The sequence below is a fragment of the Paramisgurnus dabryanus genome, chromosome 9 (assembly GCF_030506205.2).
Source record: "Paramisgurnus dabryanus chromosome 9, PD_genome_1.1, whole genome shotgun sequence".
Taxonomy (NCBI): domain Eukaryota; kingdom Metazoa; phylum Chordata; class Actinopteri; order Cypriniformes; family Cobitidae; genus Paramisgurnus; species Paramisgurnus dabryanus.
In genome coordinates, this window is record NC_133345.1 from 30,269,673 (window position 1) to 30,292,929 (window position 23,257).

At 38.6% G+C, this 23,257-nt stretch overlaps 2 protein-coding genes across 2 annotated transcripts in view; both read left to right on the forward strand.

Moving 5' to 3' along the window:
• The window catches only part of prtga (protogenin homolog a (Gallus gallus)), a 39,530-nt gene extending 24,616 nt beyond the window's left edge, over window positions 1-14,914 (forward strand). Inside the window, exons 10-19 of the mRNA XM_065283688.1 lie at window positions 1,202-1,390; window positions 7,188-7,283; window positions 7,365-7,551; window positions 7,628-7,755; window positions 7,863-8,033; window positions 9,816-9,953; window positions 10,296-10,419; window positions 10,532-10,670; window positions 10,746-10,844; window positions 11,800-14,914. Coding sequence (XP_065139760.1) covers window positions 1,202-1,390; window positions 7,188-7,283; window positions 7,365-7,551; window positions 7,628-7,755; window positions 7,863-8,033; window positions 9,816-9,953; window positions 10,296-10,419; window positions 10,532-10,670; window positions 10,746-10,844; window positions 11,800-12,150 — 1,622 coding nt within the window. The 3' untranslated portion in view covers window positions 12,151-14,914. The remainder of the gene's footprint in view (window positions 1-1,201; window positions 1,391-7,187; window positions 7,284-7,364; window positions 7,552-7,627; window positions 7,756-7,862; window positions 8,034-9,815; window positions 9,954-10,295; window positions 10,420-10,531; window positions 10,671-10,745; window positions 10,845-11,799) is intronic.
• A 1,279-nt stretch (window positions 14,915-16,193) lies between these two features.
• pygo1 (pygopus family PHD finger 1) lies at window positions 16,194-22,403 on the forward strand. Its single transcript, XM_065283689.1, has 4 exons — window positions 16,194-16,412; window positions 17,987-18,072; window positions 19,266-20,346; window positions 20,628-22,403. Exons 1-3 carry the CDS (start codon window positions 16,364-16,366, stop codon window positions 20,331-20,333), a joined length of 1,203 nt encoding a protein of 400 aa, XP_065139761.1. The 5' UTR covers window positions 16,194-16,363; the 3' UTR covers window positions 20,334-20,346; window positions 20,628-22,403.
• The last annotated feature ends 854 nt before the right edge of the window (window positions 22,404-23,257 follow it).

Sequence of the window (23,257 nt, forward strand, 5' to 3'; positions counted from 1 at the left end):
GTCAAAAGTTTATAAACTTTGTTGAAAAGAGTTTGTGTTTTCAGGACCCCAAAATACGGAGCCCCCAAGGGGACATGGAGCAACAATTAAATAAAGTTTAGTTTCGCGTGCGCACGTGAAACTATCACGTCTCATGTGAATCTATTGCGTGCTCACGTGAAACTTTCGCGTGCGCACGTGACCTACCGCATTTAGTTTTGCTTGCGCACGTGAAACTATCACATGCGTGCGCGAAAGTTTCACGTGAGCACGCAAAACTAAACTTTAAAAAAAATTCTGCACATGAATTTTTCGCGTGAGCACATGAAAGTTTCACGTGAACACATGAAACTAAACTTTAGATTTTTTTTACTCCAATGTCACCTTAGGGATCAGTACCAAAATGCTGTTGTCGTGTAAACAAACAACCAAATTCATAAAAGTTTCACATTTTTTATAAAAAAAAATTTTTTACGTTTAAGCTAGAAGTATAATTCCGTTTTTATACACAAGTAAGGGTCCGCATATAGTCCAAATTTAGTTGTAGTTTGATATTTTCAGCAGACTTTTTAGTGTAAAAAAGGAAATCCTGTAATGTACATGCCTTAAAGATGACTCTAGACTCACTGTCTTTCTTTCGGTCTGATAATCTTGTTAAGGCATTGCATTTGTTACTGCATGACCTTTGACCCTCCTCCTCATTCACATTGGAAAAGTTTTAGTCATGGGTTATAAAGCCCGCTAGGCTGTTTGGCTTTCTGAGTAGCAGCCTATCATCTTCACTTCTTCTGAATTCACACCGTGAGCCTCGACACGCATATCAAATTCTGACAGTCGACTGTGATCTACACGAATTTATGCTTAAAATATTTGGCTACACACCATAGGATGTGTTTTATTAAACCAGGATTGATTTAACCCTGCTGATGTTGCTGTGAGGTCCCATCTCTCATCTGGACTTAAGAGATTCACAGCTGCATTTGTGAGTGATAAATCTCAAAGATTTGCTGGGCTCTTGTGTGTCGTTTTGTTCTTGCTTAGTGGGAATTTGAGACCCACTGGGAACATTCCTTTCATCCGCTTTCTGCAAACGGCTGACACACCCATCACAATATTACAGATATCACAATTGTTTGTCCTAGACATATATTCCAGTTGATTCCATGAGCAAGATTTATGATTGGATGATTTTTCTTATTGGCTGTGTATTATCTTCCCACAGTGCCCATGGCACCAGAGCTCCAGTTGGAAACTCTGAACTGCACCACCGTCGGGGTACGTTGGCATCTTCCAGCGGGCGGCGCCACTGACCTGCAGGGCTACAAACTTTCATATCATGAAGAGAGCCAACCAGAGGGACCCTCAACCCAGATCCCACCACATCAGCGTCAACACACCATTGGAGGCTTGGGTGAGTACACAAAACCTACTCAGTAACACTGCAGTCTTGGATATAAACGCTGATATTAATGACAAGCATTACTTTAGATGTCTTCTTACATAAATGGTTAAAAATCAGGTTTCAGTCATTTCGATTTTGTATGGTTAAATTAAAGCTGTCAAAAGATTAATCGCGATTAATCATGATATATTTCTATATATATGTATACATAAATACACACATATATGTATCTTAAATACATACATGCATGTGTGTGTGTTTATATATACGAAAAAGTTACAAGTAGTGCACACACATATATCATGCAAACACAAACATTTATTTTTTATGCGATTAATCACGATTAATTTTTTTACAACCCTAGTTTTATTTTGTGTTCCCTGGGATCATTAAAGTAAAGCACCCAAAAAACATGCAGGATTTAATTTGTAAAGTTTTAAAGTCTTCAAGCTATTGACTGACGCCATCATCTAACAATGAATGAAACAAATAAGCCAGTTGCTTTCCAAGTCCAAAGCACTGAGGTGTCTTTCAGATGTCTTTGTAGATTTGTGGCTGCTCCCAATGACCACACCCCTCCCCCTTGACCTCTGACCCTGCCACCCCACAGCCTAAATGCTGGACTTCCCATGATCCTCACGTATGTGGTGTGGTCATCCTCTCTTGCCCCTAAAGGTCACTCTCATCTGGGCCTGCAGTCAGTGCCGACTTTAAATGCTATCCCACAATGCATTGCTTGACCGGTGGCCATCTGTGGCCGTAGAAAGGTCAGCCAGCTGGTCAGCAGCTGATATTTAAATATTCACACTTATGATATTTGCATAATTGTGGCTGAAAATGAGTCACATCTGCTGATTGGAAATTGGTTTGATTGTTGAGGTTGTTTCAATGGGTGTCCATAAACATCTCTGTAATATGCCCAATTTTTTGTCATGCTCTCAGATGTTTCTGCTGATGAAAAGTTATCTTAGATTAATGTATCAAATGTCCACAAATATATAAAATACACAGAAAATAATAGTTGAGATTTGAGGAGTTTCGGCGAATTGCTCCTTGGGATTATAGCTCCAGAGGAGGTGAAAAGAGAAGCAGAAGTGTTGGGAGAGAAAGAGGAGCTGTTGTGTTTTACGACTGTAGTGGGACAAAATGTGGAATGAGATGCTACATCAAAGCTTTAACACCCTCCATCCAAAAATCTCCCTGTTTTTCTCTCACACGGTTTCTCGGGGGAAAAATTCCGGATAATTAGCAAATTTCAGACAATGTGGAAAAAACTTACCAAGTGCAGGACTGTAAATACGTCACATGTCTTTACTGGATCTTTATGCTGCGTTTACACCAACCGCCGTACAGGCGTGAAGCGCGAGTGATTTCAATGTTAAGTCAATGTGAAGACGCGTTGATGCACGTCTGGAGGTCCCGCGGCGCAGATGAGGCATTTGGAGCCGCGCGGAAGACGCGTTTCCGCCTCATTCGCGCGTTTAGTTCACGCGAAAGGCGTGAATTGAGCGTTGTGCGCGGTACACGCGAATGGTGCTTTTTGTGCATTTTGAGGTTCACGCGAATTTGCGGCTGACGGCCGAGTTGAAAAATTTGAACTTTGGCGGAATTTCGCACCGTGTTAACCAATCAGGAGCCTGCTTGCTGCTGTGGTGGCAGCCCCGCCCGGAGTCACTCATTCAGCATGAAGGCTTGATATTGTCACCCGGAGCTATACGACTCTATAGAGGAGACAGGAATAAAAAGTACCTCGCTTGGAAGAGTGTCAGTGAGGACATTGGGCAACCTGGTAAGTTGTAAATACTAGTGATGGGCAGAGCGAGGCTTCGTGAAACACTGAAACAGTTGAATCAATTGTGTCGAGGCTTCGAAACATGGATCGAAACCGCCTCCACAGTGACACCTAGTGGTCATTTGCACGTATTGCCATAGAGCAGCCTTGACAAGGTTTTAGACGAGCACTGACAAATTGTATCCCACATGTTGTGTAATAGATATAAGTGATCAGGTGGGAGAGTGGATAGTGTCCTAGACTCTCATGCAAAAGCCCTTTGGATCGAACCCCGGGAAACGCATTGTTATTACCGTCGTCACAATTAAGTTACATATTTTTTGTTGTTGTTTTAACATCTGTTTGACAACTACATGAGCTTTTAGGCTCATCATTGTCAATAACTATAAGCTGGTCTATTTAATAAATAAATTGAATAAAGATAAATACCACATAAACAATAAGAAATTAATAAAATATATCAAGCCACCATGTCACATATAAATATCTGCTGTGTGTGGAAGGACTTAGCCTACTTCTTTTTTACAGATAATTTCTCCAGCCTTTGAAAAACTCCTCTCACAAAAACCCACAAGGTCAATATGCGTTTATTTCACTTTTATACAGATATGCAATTGTGTTGTCTGTTCCCGACCGTGCCAATCAAACGCTGATTCGGCAGACCACACCTGATGAAACATTTAATGAAACACTTCGAGGCTTCGTTTGGTCATAGTCACGTGACATGGGTGTTTTGAATCACGCTTCGGATCAGTGTTTCGACACATCTGCGCTTCGGGATCTCGCAAAGCTTCGGAACGACTGTTTCGCGTCAGCCATCCCTAGTAAATACACCTTTCACTTTTGAGTCACACGCATTTATCGACCCGCGCTGTTTATTTTCCCCCTATATTAAGGTTACCAAATTCAAACTCTCGATAAAAATCAACATCAGTCATCTTGCAAACAGACAACCGCACAGCTTTGGCCCCTCCCACAAGGAGCAGATTTTGCCTCTGACGCGCGTCAAATGCTTGCTTTTTCCGCGCGTCTACTTCGCTCTACACGCGCGAATGCATTCAAACTATTCAAGCGGCAAACTAGGCGCGATAGACGCGATTTTGACGCCTGAAAAGCGGTTGGTGTAAACACAGCATCACAGTATGTGTGGGTTCACATCAGCCACGTTTGAGGCGTCAAAATCACATCTACCGCGCCTAGTTTGCCGCTTGAACAGTTTGAGTTTACTCGCTTCATTTGCGCGTGAAAGCCACGTATGAATTCTAATCATAGAGACATTCACGTGGAAATTTGCGTCATGGGAGGGGCTTCTGCGACTTCCTGTAATCATGTCACTACTAGAGCAAGCTCCTGATTGGTTAATCGGTGCGTTTTTCGCCCAAAATTCAAATTTTTCAACTCGCGCGTTTCCCGCTGCAACGCTCAATTCAGCCATTCGCTCGAACTAGACGCGCGAATGAGGCGGAATTGTGTCTGCCGCGCTTAACACCTCATTTGCACCGCTAGACCTCCAGACGCGCGTCAACACGTCTTTACATTGACTTAACATTGAAATCACTCGCTCTTGACGCCTCTACCATGGCTGGTGTGAACGCAGCATGAGAATGCACGTGCAGTCTCCGGAAAATCATTGACAGTGGGAATGAACCAAAAATCTAACTATCTCGGACAAATTCCGCCCACATTTTCCATGTATTTTCCGTAATCTCTGTGTGACAAGGACTATTGTGTGATCATTTCAGAGCAGATGCATGCACATTGTGTGTATCTCATGTGTTTTTGTGTGGAGGTGTACACAAATTGATTATTGAAATGTGTAAGGTCATACTGTACATGTAAAATATCACAGCTTTAGTAAATCTGTGCATCTTAGACACGTGTGTTGTTATGTCCCGTCCTGTACGTGTGCTCCTCCTGATCCTCTCTGCAGGTTTGGACTTGCCCAGATTCCAGATCAGAGGTCACACCACAGATGTCAACCCCAGCCCCCTGTCTCAGTGTGCGGTTAATATCCCCAGGCTATTGTACCGGAGGGATGTTGATGCCAAGTGCGCTTTTGGGCTTCGAGGCCTCTCGATTTCCTTATGACTAAATGCACTTTCGGCTGTCTCTCAACTGAAGAGTAAATTCCCGATTGTAGATACAGTCATCTTTTAAAGCCACATCTTCATAGTTGAAATAAGTTTTCAATCTATCTCGCATGTATGAATTAGGATAAAAGTTGTTTATTTTTGGACACTTCATTCAGACCGTCTCTTAGTGTTTCACTCCCCCTCTCCAAATACTTTCTTTATCTCTCTATCTGTCTCTGAATGTTGATGGCCCAGAGAAAGAGGCCTGACTTGTGTGCCTGACCTTTGACTCCAGATTCTTTAGGAGTTTTATCTGTGTGTGAACTCTGACCCCTGACTGGCTCCATGAAGACTCCTCAGTGCTGTGGGTCTCTGAGATTCAGCCAATCACAACAAAGCTGATGGTTTTGGCCCCACCTCCATAAGGCCACAGGCACAATACATTTCTTATTTAGTAATCTGTAAAGGGATGTCACCTGTATGCATTGATCAGTCTTAGTGGATCTGCACATACATTATCAGACACTTGTGAGCTCACGAGATGGTAGCAGGGGGGCCCCAGCATCATTTGATCCTCTGATTTTGGGGTTCAGTTATGGTTAGGGTTGGGGTTCTGGGTGGGTTTAGGTTTTATTTACACAATATGGTGTTGCCGTGAGGACATCTCTTACTTGGCAAAAATAGGGCTAGCTTAAGAATCTTTCATGCCATTAATATTCTTTTGGGGGTGCTTAAGATTCATATCTTAGTCTTTAACCCTTAATCTGATTTGTTACCTCATTGACAGACTACATGGATTGTTTGTACTTAATATGAACTGCAAAACATATAAATTACATTAATATAATATAATTACATTCATATAACTTGTCATTTAGTTAATTGTGAATCCATAAGGAAACAGAAACATGTTCAGATTTACAGCTCGGTGTTGTGTAGCGCCATCATGTGGCCAGAATTAAAAGCACATGACAGAATGAAACCAGAGGCCTTGAAGGATTAGTCCATTTTCTTAAAAAAAAAATCAAATAATTTACTCACCACCATCTCATCCAAAATGTTGATGTCTTTCTTTGTTCTGTCGAGAAGAAATTATGTTTTTTGAGGAAAACATTCCAGGATTTTTCTCATTTTAATGGACTTTAATGGACCCCAACACTTAACAGTTTTATTGCAGTTTAAAAGTGCAGTTTCTAAGGACTCTAAACAATCTCAAACGAGGCATAAGGGTCTTATTTAGCGAAACGATTGTCATTTTAGGCAAGAAAAATAAAAAATATGCACTTTTACACCACAACTTCTCGTCTTCCTCTGGTCGTTTGCCTTAGTGTTTACAAGTGTGGAGAAAGAGGAGCGTTCCGATGTTGTTGTATGTCGAATGATACTAATTAATGTCTTTGTGTCGGTTTATTGTTTAAAATAGTCCGCAAATGTGCATCTCATATATGTAACACGTGACCTTTTGTCGTCATTACGCAATTATGTGAGGTCACGCTGGCGCGTCACAAGAAGAAGAGAAGTTGTGGTTTAAAAGTGCATATTTTTATTTTTTTGCCAAAAATGACAATCGTTTCGCTAGATTAGACCCTTATGCCTCGTTTAGGATCGTTTAGAGTCCTTTGAAACTGCCATTTTAAACTGCATTAAAACTGTTAAATGTTGGGGTCCATTAAAGTCCATTAAAATGAGAAAAACCCTGGAATGCTTTCCTCAAAAAACATAATTTCTTCTCGACTGAACAAAGAAAGACATCAACATTTTGGATGACATGATAGTGAGTAAAAATTATCTGGATTTTATCCATAGTAAAATGGACTAATCCTTTAATTTCACTCATTTTTATTGCAGCTCTGATATAATGTAATATTTAACAAAAATATCAAATATATAATAATAAAATATCTGGAACAAGCATTTATTTTTCTTTTAATGTCTGTTACAGATCCCAGGAAGAAGTACCACGTTAAACTGTTGGCATACAGTGTTCAGGGTGAAGGATATCAGGCCGATCAGACCATCAGCACCCCTGGATGTGTTTGTAAGTTTAAATCATTTCCCTTATGAATCCCAAATGATTCAGATACAGTAACGTTATGACCAATATTTGTTTATTTCGCAGCCGTCCGTGATCGTTTGATCCCGCCCCCTCCGCCACCTCATCACCTACATGCCCATAGTAACAGCTCCTCCTCTGTGTTCCTTCACTGGGGCCGGCCCGCTTTCACGGCGGGACAAAGCGTCAACTACACCGTACGCTGCAATCCAGTCGGACTGCAGAACGCCTCACTTGTGCTTTACCTGCCGACGTGAGTCAAGAAAGAGAGGGAGATTATTTTTTAATGCTGCCCACAAGGTTTGTAATTGTCGTTTTTGTTTCTGCAGTGATGCTCAGAGTTTACTGGTCAGGGATTTGGACCCGAACACGAATTACGAGTTTGCGGTTCGTCTTCATCTGGATCAGCTGTCCAGCCCGTGGAGTCCTGTAGTTTATCAGAGCACGCTGCCTGAAGGTAAACAGACACAGGATCTTCATCTGTCTTGACAGCTTGTTAGATGTTTTCTACATACATCTACATGTATTACGCTGTAGTAATAGCTTCTGTGTTGCTCTGTTCAGCTCCCTCTCGCGCCCCTGTGGGAGTAAAAGTCAGTCTGATCGAGGGAGATTCGGCACTGGTGTCATGGAAACCACCTGACGAACCCAACATCACTGTGACACATTACACCATCCTGTATGCATCACGCAGAGCCTGGGCTGCTGGAGAATGGCAGATCCTTCAGAGAGAAGGTGTGTGTGCATTCATGTGTGTGTGTGTGTGTGTGTGTGTGTGTGCGTGCATGCATTAAATACCAATATATCATTGCTTTTTCCTTTCATGTCCATGTTTGCAAGTACACAGTGTTGTGGAGTCCACACGTTAAATGATTTATATTTAGCCGTATTAACCGAGGGGCAACCTTTTGATTTCTCTGATGAAGCCAATACAGAAGTGACTTAAAGGATTAGTCCATTTTCTTATAAAAAGTTCAGATAATTTACTCACCACCATGTCATCCAAAATGTTGATGTCTTTCTTTGATCAGTCGAAAAGAAATTATGTTTTTTGAGGAAAACACTGCACGATTTTTCTAATTTTAATGGACTTTAATAGAGCCCAACATTTAATACTTAACTCAACACTTAACAGTTTTTTTCAACAGAGTTTCAAAGGACTATAAACGATCCCAAACGAGACATAAGGGTCTTATCTAGCGAAAAGATTGTCATTTTTGATAAGAAAAATAAAAAAGATCCACTTTTAAACCACAACTTCTCGTCTAGATCAGGTCGTGATGCGTAATGTGATCCCATGCAATTCTCATTTTATTGGACTTAGGGTCAGTTTTAATGCAGTTTCAAATTGCAGTTTCAAAGGAACTCTAAACGATACCAAACGAGGCATAAGGGTCTAATCTAGCGAAACGATTGTCATTTTTGGCAAGAAAAAAAATGCACTTTTAAACCACAACTTCTTCCCCTGGCCGTGTGAGGCACCAGCGCGACCTCACGCAATACGTCATCACGTCAAGAGGTCACGGATGACGTATGCGAAACTACGTCCCAGTGTTTACAAGTGTGGAGAAAGAGGACCGTTCCGACATTGTTGTGTGTCGAATGATACTAATTAATGTCTTTGTGTCAGTTTATTGTTTAAAATGGTCTGCAAATGTGCGTTTTATATATGTAACACGTGACGTCATTACGCAATTACGTGAGGTCACGCTGGCGAGTCACACAGCCGGAGGAAGAAGAGAAGTTGTGGTTTAAAAGTGCATATTTTTTATTTTTCTTGCCAAGAATGACAATCGTTTCGCTAGATAAAACCCTTATTCCTCGTTTGAGATCGTTTAGTGTCCTTTGAAACTGCAATTTTAAACTGCATTAAAACTGTTAAGTGTTGGGGTCCATTAAAGTCCATTAAAATGAGAAAAATCCTGGAATGTTTTCCTCAAAAAACATAATTTCTTCTGGACTGAACAAAGAAAGACATGAACATTTTGGATGACATGGTGGTGAGTAAATTATCTGGATAAAAAAAGGACTAATCCTTTAAACTGCAATTCATCGACTGGCCGCTAGAGGCTGGCTCCAAAAGGGAGTCAATTCCCATAGACCTCCATGTTAAAATGCCCAACTTAAGAGCAGAAAATAATGTTTACAGCCTGGTACAAATTTTTTTGGGTCTGTATAGCTAATTTTGCCCTTCATGACAACTGTGAGGGAGTGAATTTTTTTTGTAACTCATTCATTTAAATGATATTAACCCTTAAAGTTATGCATAGTTAAGGGTGTGGCCACTTGAGTGACGGGTGAACTGCCACTGCTGTCACTAGAGTCGAGCTAAGTGGGCGTGGTTTCAACAACCAGCCACCTCAGCTTCACCCACATCCCTCCTCTTTACCCATTTTTGGACAAGATGGCGCCGGCAGGTTTCAAAAAAGATATTCCCAAACCTATGGGTGATGTCACGGACACTACGTCCATAATTTTTTACAGTCTATGATAATAACTAATTTGTCTCTTTGTCAGGTGGCATCACAATGGCTCTACTGGAGAAACTTCAGTCTGGTCAGGTGTACCTGGTGAAGGTCTCAGCGTCCAATCAGATGGGAGATGGTCCGTTCTCACCTGCAGTAGAACTGACTGTGAACTCTGCTCATGCTACAGGTGAATGACACGACCCTTAAAGGCCACTTTAGTTTGGAAGAAGATTTTGTCACTACGTTGTCTCAGATGACGTGTTTGTCCTGTAGTGGCTACCGTAGCTTCTCTATGCGTTTCGAGCTGTAAACTGAGCCGTTGGTTACAATTTACAATCTCACCTCTAGATGGCACTAAAAATCAACACAGTGGACCTTTAAATTGTATATAAGTATGCGTTTTACGTCACATTTATTTAGCAGCACCATTGGAACAGTGTTAACCAATCAACGTCCAGGACTGAGACAATTGTAACATTAAAAGTGATGAATTTCAGTCATTTACAGTAGTTTTGTGTTCCACCTGCAGTGTTTTCTGATGGCTTTTATCATCTGGATCAGCGTTCAGTGACCGGTATAGCAGTGGGGGTGTGTATAGCTTTAACCTGCATTATCATCTGCATACTCATACTGGCCTGCAGAAGCAAAACCAGGTAACCAGCTCACCTGACATTTTTCTATACTGTAGTGCATTTACAAATACAATCAGATTGACTGTTTTCTGATAATACCGTGATTAATTTCAGTCTTTTCATTATGATATAGGAAATCCTGTACTGCCAAACCCGTGAGACAAACAGGAGGACAGACTCCGCCCACTGCTGTCCATGTGCCCAATGGAAGTCAGGCTGAAAGTGCGGAGGTGACAATGCCCATGATGAGAGACCATTTCGTTGATGCAAAAGTATGTTCAAAAACATATTTTAAGTCATATTGGCTTTTTTGGAAACGCTCTGATCGGTGAATTTTAACATTTTAGGGAGGAACAAATCTCATCATAAACAGTTACGGGCCAGTAAAGCCAACCAATGAGAAAAAGAAAAGTAACAGATGGAGCTTCTTCAAGAGGGATGAGAAGGTATTATATTTTTAATGATGATTTTGACAATGATGAAGTCCACCTTTCCCTAAAATCTCTTCTTTACCATAATACATCATATTCATAATATTTTTTTTATGTTGTTTATTTATTTATTAGAGGACAATTTCTGTAATAATTTTTTTAATTAAGCCTAAAAGCAGTACAGCAATGAATATACCATATATAAAAAATCGTAAGTACTTTAGAATGCATAACGATTAATCGCAACTAATCGTTGGCAATATACAATTTTTTTTTGTTTACCTAATATATGTGTGAGTACTGTGTATAATAATGATGTATATATAAATAAATACACACACATACATGTATATTTTAAAAAGAAAAAAAAGAAATATTTATATTTGTGTAATGTATAAATTATATAATATTATAAATATAAAAATGTACATAGTAGGACTGTAAAAGATTAATCGCGAATAATCACATACAAAATAAAGTTTGTGTTTGCATAATATATTTGCGTGTGTATTGGTACTATTATGTATATATAAACACACACATATTTTTAAGAAATTTAAGAAACGTGTTATTTATGTATATACTTTTAAATGTATATATAAAAATAAATATATAAAAATCTAAATCAAGATCTGTGTGTATTTATATATAAAAAATAATTACAAACAGTGCCCATACATATTTTATGCAAAAACTTTTATTTTGTATGCGATTAATCGCGATTAATCTTTCAACAGCCCTAGTACATACACAAGTAAATATTTCTTAAACACACATATGATGTAAACATATGATGTAAACAAAAACATTTATTCTGCAAACGATTAGTCGCGATTAATCGGTATGCAGTTCTAGAAATGAATTTCTTGCCTTATTTCTTGTGTGAATTTTAAGTCGGAGAGATTTCTTTTCATATTTACTCATATAGTTTAGGTGTTGAATGTCTCATTTACTAGTCTGTTTGTTACAGGAAGCGAAGAAGATCCCAAGTCCCTCATACTCGTATCACCCAGGCACCACTCTGCTGTGTTATACAGACACATCACCCAGATCCCCGCAAGATCTGTTCGGTCCACCAGAGGGCAACGGTGAGGGCTCCCAATCCAGTGAGGGCAGTCACGAGACGGGCGACTCTGGCCGCTACTCTCAAGACGATACGGAGGGGATGAACCTGTCGCTGAGTGCAAGCAGCGGCCCAGCCTCCCTGCAGGGCGAGGAGAGCGGAGAGTCCGAGCATTATGTGATGGAGAAAGAGTCGCACGTATGTGTCGAGGCCACAGAAACCTCGGCTCAGCAGCGGGTCATGATGGAGAGCATCTGACATTTTAACATAAACCCAGGGCTCTCTGACGCCCTCTGCTGCTTCAACAGACTACTGCGTGGGAAACCCACAGGCTGCTGTGTACTGGACAACCGGCTTTAACCCCAGGCGTTCGTACACATTTCTTGGTGAATGTATTATTTGTTCCTTTTCAATTTTTATGAATGATTGTGTGTTACATGAATGTTTTGATATATGTGACATGTTCTGCTCAGTGAGAGATCACAGTGAGTTTAAGTCGGAAAAGCTCCCATCGACTTCTCATCTACCTCACTTTACACATGATGGGAGCTTTCTATGAAATATTTTATATCTACTTTAAACACTCGCTGTGCACTGAGCTCTACATTTGCAAATTTAATAATTCTGTATTCTGTAATTCCATATTTTTGGGGTTTGTGTGTTTGTTCATGTATGTTTGTTTAGTCCTAAAGGATGCATTACTTACTCAGGATCATAGCTTTATCTACCTCAGGTTCACAAACTTTCTGTTAAATGTTTATTTCTAAGATGTCTATAATATACAATTAAGCGTTTTGTGTCTTTCGGCGGCTCCACTCCAAATCTAATAAGATTTCTCAGGTTAATTGTTTGTGTGTTTTTGCTCTTATAGTTTTATACTACCTCATTTAAAGGTTTTATTTTTGTAGTTGTAGTGGATTTTATTGTCTCAGGGATCAAGTTTAGTACATTTGAAGAGCCGTGCGTTTTATACATTGACATGGTTTGATTGACAGGGTATCCTTATCTGAGGGCGCTTGACCCGTGTTGAATGTGTTGAATGAATTTCTTTATGTAGTTTATGTCTTCCTGTTTTCTACTTTTGAAGTTACCAAAAAATTCTGCAAACGGAAGAGTTCAGCAGATATAGCTTTAATAACCGGCCTTAATGAATGAAGATATGCTCAGATATATGAGGAAGAGATTTATTCAATGTTCGTAAAACCAAAGATAATAATTGAATCATTGAAAAAGTATTCAAATGATCATAAAACCTTTATGCCTGCAAAGATCTATTTTTCTCGACATAAGTACGAGTTTTAGTTAATTTCCTAATGCTTTGAAATAGTTAAAGCTCTTGTAGATTTAGAAACATGAGTCTAGCACTTGTCCTTCAGATTAGTTTGCTTTGTGTTTTGGTAGGTCGAACAAATTATCGTGCAACGGTGATGCGCCAATCATACTTACAGCTGTTTGCTTCTTTCTTTTGAGATGATAAAATGACAATGAGGTTATCAAAGATGTTTCATCCGGGGACCAGCAGATGTTTCAATAAGAGTCCATGACTGGAGTTCAGGCTAACTTTGCCATTTTATGACCCAGTGAGATGGAAATGACATCAAGATAATTGATGGTTTATGGTATCTCACGAAACACACTACACCCCAAATCAACAGAAAATTATAACGAGTATTTTTTAAGGGATTTTTAAAAACTAAATGTATTTAGATTTTGATATTGGGGTGAAATATGTAAATGTTTTTGAGAAATGTACCCCCTAAACCAGATATCAGCTTCCCTCATTAGAATTTCAAGTGCAGCGTGGATGTGTTTGTATTGTACATGGAGATTATATGTAGAGAAAGAGAGATTATATTATAAATCATTCATCGTTCCATACACCTGAAATTCTTCTTAATCAGAGGAAGTTGATTGGTCTCGGATGGCCGATATATTTCAATCAAAGAGACACAATCAAGTCTGAATGTTTTCATTTCATAGCAAACAGCCCGAAACCAAAGATTGTTGTCACCGTTGCACAGATGATAATTGTAGATTCCTTCCTTTTGCATGTGTTTGTCAATGTTCAACAAAGCTGTATAGATTAATTTACTTGCTAAAAGAGCATCAAGTAACCAGAAACAGTGTTACGCAGTCTTGCTTTCAATTGTTTATGACATTCAAGCAAACCAAAGATGATTGTTTTTGTTTCCTTTTAAAACTTCTCACTGGAGGAGAAAAGATTGTATTTTTTGTGTGTGTGTTTTGGGATTAATTTATATGCCCTAAATATTGTAAAAATACAGAATAAAAATTTGGGTTTGCTTCCCTGCTGAATATACAGTCAAAAACAGCTTTAAAGCACCTGAACCGGTTTTCTGGTCTTTCAGACTGATCAGCTGACATGTGGCCTTTAAAACCAGCAAACCAGATCTTCTGGGAGACCAGCTAAGACCAGCAAACCTGTTTAAGATGTCCTGTTAAGCATGTTTGATCCTGAAATGTTGTTTTTATATGACTTTCCCTTGTTTTAGAACAGTATTAATCTGTTAAATTGTCGTATGCATTGTGAATTGTTTGTTATTTTACACATCGGTTCAGAAATTCAGCTAAACACAATTTTCAGATGTTTGTAAATTATAAAGGGGTTTTCATTCTCAAGCAGCACACCCAAACTGAAAGTCTAGTTTTATTTTGTTGCTTTTCTGTTGAATTTTTTATCTGTTCCTAATTGAAATGAGAAATGAAAGAGCTTTGTAAACTCCTCCAAGAAGAATCAGAAAGTTTAATGCAGTTAATGTGTTTCAGATGCAGTAACCACATCTATAAGCCTTAAAAACTGAATGTATTTCTCAATAATCACGATTCTTCTTTACATTCTTTGTCTTCCATTTCAAAGACTTGTACCATGTGTTTATTAGAATTTTTTCCTGTTGAACAATACGGTGTAACATTTACGTTATGCATTAAGTTACATCTCACAACAAAATATGTTTGTTTATAAAGAATGATTTCCAGTTTAAATAAAACTATCTTGAAAATGCCTTAGTAGTATATATTTAAACATACACCCAACTTTATAGTTAAACATTTTTAAATTTACAAATTAAAAGTCTCATATAAACTAATGATAAGATTATCAACGTTTGATTTTTAATCATTGATTTCACTTTAGTTTCAATCTTTGACATCTTTACTTTATGATAATTTTAGCATAACTAAATTGGATAACTTTAGCTGGGGTTTTATAGACTGGGTCACATATTGCAATTATACAGCCTAATAAAAAAGACTAACTACATTTAAAAGGCAATTTAAGTGAATTAAAACTTTACTTCTTAAACAAAAATATTTTTCATTACATTTATTGCAACATCATGAATGACAATGAATATTATGCTGCGTTCCAGACAACTCGGATTTAGGATATTTCCCTACATCAAAACCGGAAATAAAGTCTGGATGAAGTAACATTAAAAATATTTCCTAACATTAAAACATGAATGTTATGTTACTAATAATTTATTAACCCTAAAACATTTAGGGAGTGATTTGTAACATTAAAAGAGCGCCGTTCCGAACATTATTTCCGGGTTGAGGAGGGAAATATCGTAAATCCGAGTTGGAACGCAGCATAAATACGATTAATTGGCCGTTTCTTAATCCGAAGGCTGCAGCCTCTGGAGGTCGCATTTGTAAGCTGCATACGTCATCAAGACTGTTTTATTTCATAACATTAACAATTATAAAGTCGACTATTATTCTTTGTTAATCGTACATTGTTGTAAAGTCAAATAAACCAGGCTTGATGACATATGCAGTCTGCAAATGCGACCTCCGTAGGCTGCATCCTTCGGACTGAGAAACGGCCGTTATCATCAAACGTGCGTGTCAGGGATTCGTGAACATCACACGCAGACATTCGTACACGCGCACGTTGTAAATGGAGACAATTGCCTGCCCGCCCACACAAATAAACAGATAAATATGAACATTTACTCAAACATAAATAAATAATCAATGGGAAACCTTGAGCAAGCGAAGCTGTCATTAATTTCCGTAAACGGTCCCGTCAAAATCAACGGTGTCCGCTTCTTCAAACTTCTTCAAACTTACACAGCGGTGTTTTCCTGGGTCTCGCAATTACTACTACGGCAAAGGATTGGTTCATAATAATTCTGCATTAATTATGCTGACGCTTTCCCTCTAAACATCCAATAGTGAAGGCGTTTTCATAAATATTAATTAGGCTCCAATGACGATGCTTGGTATTCCACCAACGAGGAAGCGTTGTTATTTTACTATTAAACATACCCCCCTTGCCCATAGTACTCGAGGTGAAGTCGCTTCCCGGTTGTGCACACAGAGCCGCCGTGATTACATCGAAACGGAGAAGGAACGACATAAGTTGACTACAATCAGTCTTCCCAACACCAAAGTTACTCCATTTCGCCGTTCCTTCCACGAGTTTGAGTCATGTGAGGCTCCTGTAATGTCCACAGAGCAGGATAAAGATTCATTCTCTCTGAAACGAAACCGAGGTAACGTGAACATTCCGCGTTTGATTTCAGTGCGCGTGATTACCGGAGAGACGGCGGGCTTTAGGCCTTCAGTGACGAACACAAAAGTTGATAACGATGTTTTTACACGTGCGTATGAAGGAAATGTGTATGCGACATCATAACAAAAAGTGTCAGATGAAAGAGTTTGGTTAAAGGAATTTTGGGGAAGTTTGGACTTTGGAGTTTAACAGCAGGCGAGAAACTAATCAAAGTTTTATTGATCAAAAACACACAAGCACTTTATATTATTAATGAAAACAGAAATCGCTACATGAACTGTAAAAGTTAGAAGAAAAAGGAAATTAAGCAATGAAGGAAAATACAAACATGTGGATATGGAAATGTTATGATGATGCAATGAGGAAAAAGTCTAACCATCAAGGGCTGTCATCATAATCTTTTTATGGCTTATTTTATTGATTTATTCGGGAAATGACTGACATTTAGTCATTATTTTCATATGAAACATGTTGTAACTACATGGGTTTAAGATGTACCTCCCCTCCTTAAAAAAAATTATAAACACCACTCATCACTGACTGACAATAACAAACAGCAAATCATCAATCACAACTGTAATTTCATGTAAATGCTGGTTAGTTTAATAGGCCTGTAACTCAAACTACTATAACGCTTCCTGTTTAATGCGTTGTATAACTTATAAGAACTAAATTAATCAAACCCATTCTGACAAACCAAATCTGTTATTTACCAAATGTCTGGTTTTATAAAGTATGCAAGCTATCAACTTTTTGGATTAAATGAAGTTCATGTAATCCAACCAATCAGGGCAAAGAGGTCTCTATATATGGGCGTCCCGTGACAGTTTTTTGCAGCATCCCTCGTCCACCCTATCACCTCAGTCTATGCTGGTATATCTATCCCAGTTAAAGTCGCAATGAAATGAAAACATATTATTTATTTTGGAATATTGTGCTATTTTTTTTATAAATGACTTCTGTGAGCGTAATTATTATTTTTTTATTCATAATCTTTAATCAAAAACGCAAATCTCCTCCCCTTCTCGAAAAACATCAGGCTTATTTGAATTAATGTGGTGCCGCAAGAACCGACAGAAGGATGATGTCAAAGTATCGCGAGGCCAATTCGAGAAATCTAACAAGAGTATTCTTAATTTCGATTCGCTCTCGCAGTACTTAACATCTTTCACTTGTCCGTTTTCTGCGCCGCATAAAGTCGAACACACCTAATCTCTTTTTTCTCCGGTCATATGATATGGCAAGTGGCCGGGGTCCGGGAAAAAGTTTGCAGCGATCAGCAAATAGCAACATGACCTAACTTCAAAAGATCCAATCAGTTCTCATTGGTACCTTTTCTCATTTCAGAAGCAGTTTCACTTAGATATACGTCACCACAGGGAAAATAAGACAATCAGTACTTTCGCTTCATGGTGACTTTAAGGAGGGAGGAGTACTTTGGGTTCGGGCTAATATTCCATGCCACCGAACACTTTATTTATACTTGAACACATGTTAATGTGGTCTATAACTATTTTATTTTAGGAGTGTTAACCTCAGCATGTGATTTTACAGGTGGGGACGGTGGGCTGGATATTTTAGGGAGTCCTGGCCTTCGACTGGGGAGCCCTGATAAAAAGAGACGCAAGTCTAGCACACAGGTACAGTATAAACCTTATGAATATAAAGTGCGCACACACTCTTTCAGCAACAATTTCCATTTATGCTTTTCATAGGCATGTGTCAAAAAACTTTTCAATAGTAAGTTTTTCAAGATTTAAACCAAACCAACCAGCTCAGGGGTAACAAAAAGCTCATAGCCAAGTTACTAAAAATTCAACTAAAACAAAAAATATGAAATTAAAACTGGAATGCAACCTTTAAAGGTGCCGCAGAAGGCATTTAAAATAATAATCTGTTAAATTGTTCTCTGATATCTACATAGAAGGTATGTGGCTTTATTAAGTGTAAAAATGATCCAGAAACATTTTTACATGTCCATTTACAACCCTAGGATTTGCCTTAAGAATGAAATGGTCTATTATTACCATATTTGAAAGGGTCATGAATAATAATGTTGAGCTCTGCTCTGATTGGCTGTTTCACAGAACAGCTCCTTCAGTAGCTCTATGTGTGTGTAAACAGACCTTATGATTAAGTCTGTTTCAGATGAAGATACAGATTTTGAGGAATAATCAATTGTTTGGAGATCGTTAATCAACGTTTCTTGGGTCTTTTAAGTATGGACCTGCAAAACGTAACACTAACGTCAATAGTATAACTTCAGCCTAAACACTAACAGGTCGCATTAACTAGCATATAGCGCTAACTAAGCAGTCACAACTTTGTTTTTAGCATTGTTACAACATTTTTTTATCTAATGTGTGACATAATGTGGGGGGCGTACATCTTAACTGTAACGTCACAGTTGGTGTTATGTTGAGATTCATCTATTCATCTATGCCTAGGTAAATACAGGTTTACATTCTACGGCACCTTTAAGTCATTGAGTATAGATATGTATAACTTATCACCTTGACAGATCGACTTGATAACTGGATTCACAGTACTTAATGGCAAAGCTGAAAGCTGGTGAGCTCTGGTGATCCATTAACATCAACGTCCCAATTGCTAGAGCTATCTACATGATTATGGATAATCAGTTAAGGCCTTCCTAGGAATAAAAAAAAAGTTTTTTGGGTGTTTTAAACTGATAATGAAAGCACACTAACCTGATCTTTAATTTAAAACAGTGTAGTAGAATGAATGGGACTTTAACTTCATGTTAACCTGCTGTCTTAGGTGCATCACGGATTTAGGTGTGAAAATAAATGACTGTCTCTTTGTCTTACAGGCACCCTCCTTCTCTCCCTTGTCTGAATATGCTCCTCCACTAAACCCAAGCTCAGATCACTTAATAGCCGCCAATCCTTTCGATGACAACTACAGCTTGCCATCTTTAAAGCCATTGTCCTCCGTTAACCCTTACTTTGGCCACTCCCATCACCATGGGTTTAGTGGCTATGGGCCACCCAGGATGGCCCCACAAATGGGCAACAGGATGCCCTTTTCTTATGGGTCCCCTTACCAGATGAGAAACCAGACTCATCCTTTTTCCCAAAATCCCATGGTCATGGGTCTCAACCGGGCACCGGGATTTAACTACAGGCACCCGGAGAACCCTAATTACGGGCATCAGTTTGGCGGCGGCATGCAGCTGTCTCCAGTCCAACCCTTTAGACCAGGTCTAGGTGAGAATGTCAATCAAATGCCACTTCAGAATCGAAACTTTCGAAGTAGCCCTGATTGTGGTCCAGAGGAAAATTCAGCGTCTTCTAAAACAGGCTTAGACATGAGTCCTAAATTCTCCCGGCAACAGAGTAAGTCCCGCACGTCTACGCCCAAACAGGACCCGAACGAGACCTTCAGCAGAAATGCCACACAGAACCCATCGCCACGCAAACAAAATCACAACTGTGAAGGTGGCGCGTCCCACGACAGCACTAAGGGTCGAGGAAACACACCTGCAGCTGTTGAAAAGCTCAACGGTGTCCTTCACCCAAACAACGCCGCTCCCGATAAAGTTCGTAGAGGAAACGGTAACGGCTCTGCTCCTCTGCCCAATAATAAAGTTCAGAGCCGCTCTAACAGACGAAGCACCTCGTCCGAGCCCGTCTATCCCTGTGGTATATGTCTGAACGAGGTCAACGATGACCAGGAGGCCATTCTGTGCGAGGCTTCTTGTCAGAAATGGTTTCATAGAGTTTGCACAGGGATGACTGAGACGGCGTACAACCTGCTAACAGCGGAGATGTCTGCGGTTTGGGGTTGCGACGCTTGCATGGAGGACAAAGAAGCTCAACTGCTCAAAACTCGAGATGGCCCGGGGACGCCCTCGGTGACCAACGACGGACAATCATGAGAATGACTTTTGTGTGAGTTATTGACGTTAAAGTTCAAATCAATGTTTTATTCAAAGTTGTATAAGTCATCCTCTTCTCTATGAGCTGGACATGTTTAAAAGGGTTTGTTCTTCTGCTTGCTGGCGTTTTTTAAAACAATAGCGAAAAAATTCTGCCCCATGCATTTTTGCAATGACGTGATGGGCGACATTGAATGCTGACAAAAAGTATTTTAAGAGCATATTTAAGACCTTGATTAAATATGTCTTAAGCATTTAAGACATTGATTTTTTTTATGTCATTTGTATTTTCAGAAGTAAGTGATGGAGGTCAGATGTCTTCCTTTGGCTCACTATGATCGATCAATGACGTCACAATGTCATTTCATCTCTAATACTGCAAACATCCTGATAATTAAAACATTGATGGGTTGATTTCCCTTGCATAGTCTTTCCAGTTTCAACTAAATGTAAACATTACAGTTGGTATCCAGGTCCTGAACAAGCAACAAAAGAAGAAACTTTTTGTTTTCTTCAACCAGACAGATGTTGTGATTCAAAGCTTTATGTGAGATCAGCAACAGTCTGCGAAATTAAGAAATGGTCCTTAAAAACTTTCCATTTGTTTTATTTTTAAACTAATTGAGAGTTTTTAATATATGACAATCATTTAATATGTAATTAATTGGGTCTTTCCCAATGAATGTAGCTATATTCTGTAGCATATTTTCAGATACACTTTTAAGAGTATAAAATATGTTGACTGCATTCTGTAAAAGCATGCAGTAGTCACATTGAGAAATCTTCCTGCTTGTGCTACATTGCTCTTTACTTTGCTATCTTCTTTCGCTTTGTTGTCATACAGCGATGATCAAATGAAGTGAAAATCTTGAATTCGAGCTAGAGAACAAGCTTGAAGAGTTTGAAACAACAAATGCACTTGATACTTTTATGTTTAGTTTTTTAACTGCTGCTCTCTTTGTGCGTGTTGATTGGGATTTGCTTGATTTTGGGGCAGAAATAGGGAGGTTTGTTACTTGAAGGCCTTGGGGTGCAATGCATAAAATAGCACAACAGAATATTTATAGATTCAAAAATATCTCAACTAGTTGTCTTTAAAATTTAAATTCGTTGACACAGTTTTCATTGGTCAGTTTTATAAAGCGAGATATTTCACCCCAAAACTTGGATTTACTAAATAAAACATTACAAGATGCATTACAGTATTTAGAATTGTGGGATGTTAAGTTGTCATGAAAATAATGTCTCGCAATATACCTAAGGGTTTTAAAATATACTGGGCATGTTTTAATGAGATCTCTCTATATTGTATATCATCTCTAGCATATTTTACTTCATTTATTTAGACTTTTTTTGGTTTAAAATGGCTTACCAGGATGTGGGTACAGTTTGGGTTTGCTATTATAATGTTACAGTGTCATATTTTTTTAGGTTGACCAGGGAGCTCATGAATGTATATTTGATATCTTGCACAGACATTTCATTATTCAAATGTTTTCACACATTAACCTAAAGATGATGTGCCATTATACATGAGTATTTTTGAGTATCTACATACTGATCCAGATTTTATACTACAGTGCCAATCACAAACAAAAAAGAAGCATTTTGAATGATTGCACTGTAGTTGTGTTCTATTAATGTATCTGCAGGTCATGATGTGTCTTTCAAAATTATTTCATTTGACTGTTCTCGGGTGCCTTAAATGTTTTTTTATTGGATGATGCTGAGAAATGATAGCCTATAATAAGATTATAAACCCAATTATCAATATGGGGTGAGGGTATTTGTGGTGTGTGCAACTAATTTTATAATAGATCAATGAATGTATGGATTCTATAGCTGCATATTGAGCAGTATGAAGCATTTAACAAAAGTACTTGGCATCCTTGAAACCAAGTTGGTATAGTTCATGCAGACAGTTTCTGAATGTAAATTCTAGTTGTTTGGTTGTGTTAACTCTGCATCATTTTAGAGAAACCTTCAAAGCTTTTGTTTATGTGCCTTGTTTCTGTCACTTAACACTACGGTGGTTAATAAAAAAAATATGTTAAAAGACATTTTCTCCTATACAGTGTCAAGTGTTTTTTTTATTTAACATTCAATAAACATAATACAAAGAAAACATTTATCATAACAGGGGGATACAAAAACTTTTTCCAGAATACATGGACTACTCTAAATAGACAAAATATAGACCATATAACCTATCCAATGTTCCCCCCAATACTGTCAAGTGTGACTTAAAGGGGTCAGGATGTGAAAATCCGACTTTTTCCACGTTTAAGTGATATAATTGTGTCCCCATTGCTTCTATCAACCTAGAAAACATGAAAAAGAACAACCTAGTAACTTTTTTGGTAAAAAAAGTAAGTTAAGTAAGTAGGTTTTGATAAGCCATTCTTTGCAAGCATGTGAAAAATTTGTGAGGTAGGTAGCAAGGCCAATTACAAAAATACCACCCCTTAATCGGCACTATCCAACCACGGCACTGCAATTTAGTGCAGAGAGAAAAAAGAATTGACAGCATAATTGAGTTTAAATTGCAACAAACCACCATCATTGCGATCAGTGTTTGCATTTCATCCGCTCATTTGCATTTTAAAGGACACACCCAAAACGGCACATCTAAACAAATGGGAATTTTAACATGCTATAATAAATTATCTGTGGGGTATTTTCAGCTAAAACTTCACATAAGCACTCTGTGGACACCAAAGACTTATTTTACATTTTAAAAATATGTCATAATATGACCTCTTTAAAAAGTTTATTTTTTTAGGCGCGTACACGTGACCTCTCATATCAGTATTACTGCGCCATTGCGTCTAGGTACATTTTTTTGCAGAACTACATTGCCGGGCGGAAGAACTTTTTGTGTCGATGTCATTACATTTTTGTTTCTGTGTGTTTATTTTATGAAA

What these genes read in the sequence shown, in the direction of transcription:
- pygo1 (XM_065283689.1), top strand. Translation starts at nt 16,364, where the DNA reads ATGTCCACAGAGCAGGATAAAGATTCATTCTCTCTGAAACGAAACCGA. An exon ending in CTCTCTGAAACGAAACCGAG is followed by an intron (nt 16,413 to 17,986) that starts GTAACGTGAACA and finishes GTGATTTTACAG; the next exon opens with GTGGGGACGGTGGGCTGGAT. An exon ending in GACGCAAGTCTAGCACACAG is followed by an intron (nt 18,073 to 19,265) that starts GTACAGTATAAA and finishes TTTGTCTTACAG; the next exon opens with GCACCCTCCTTCTCTCCCTT.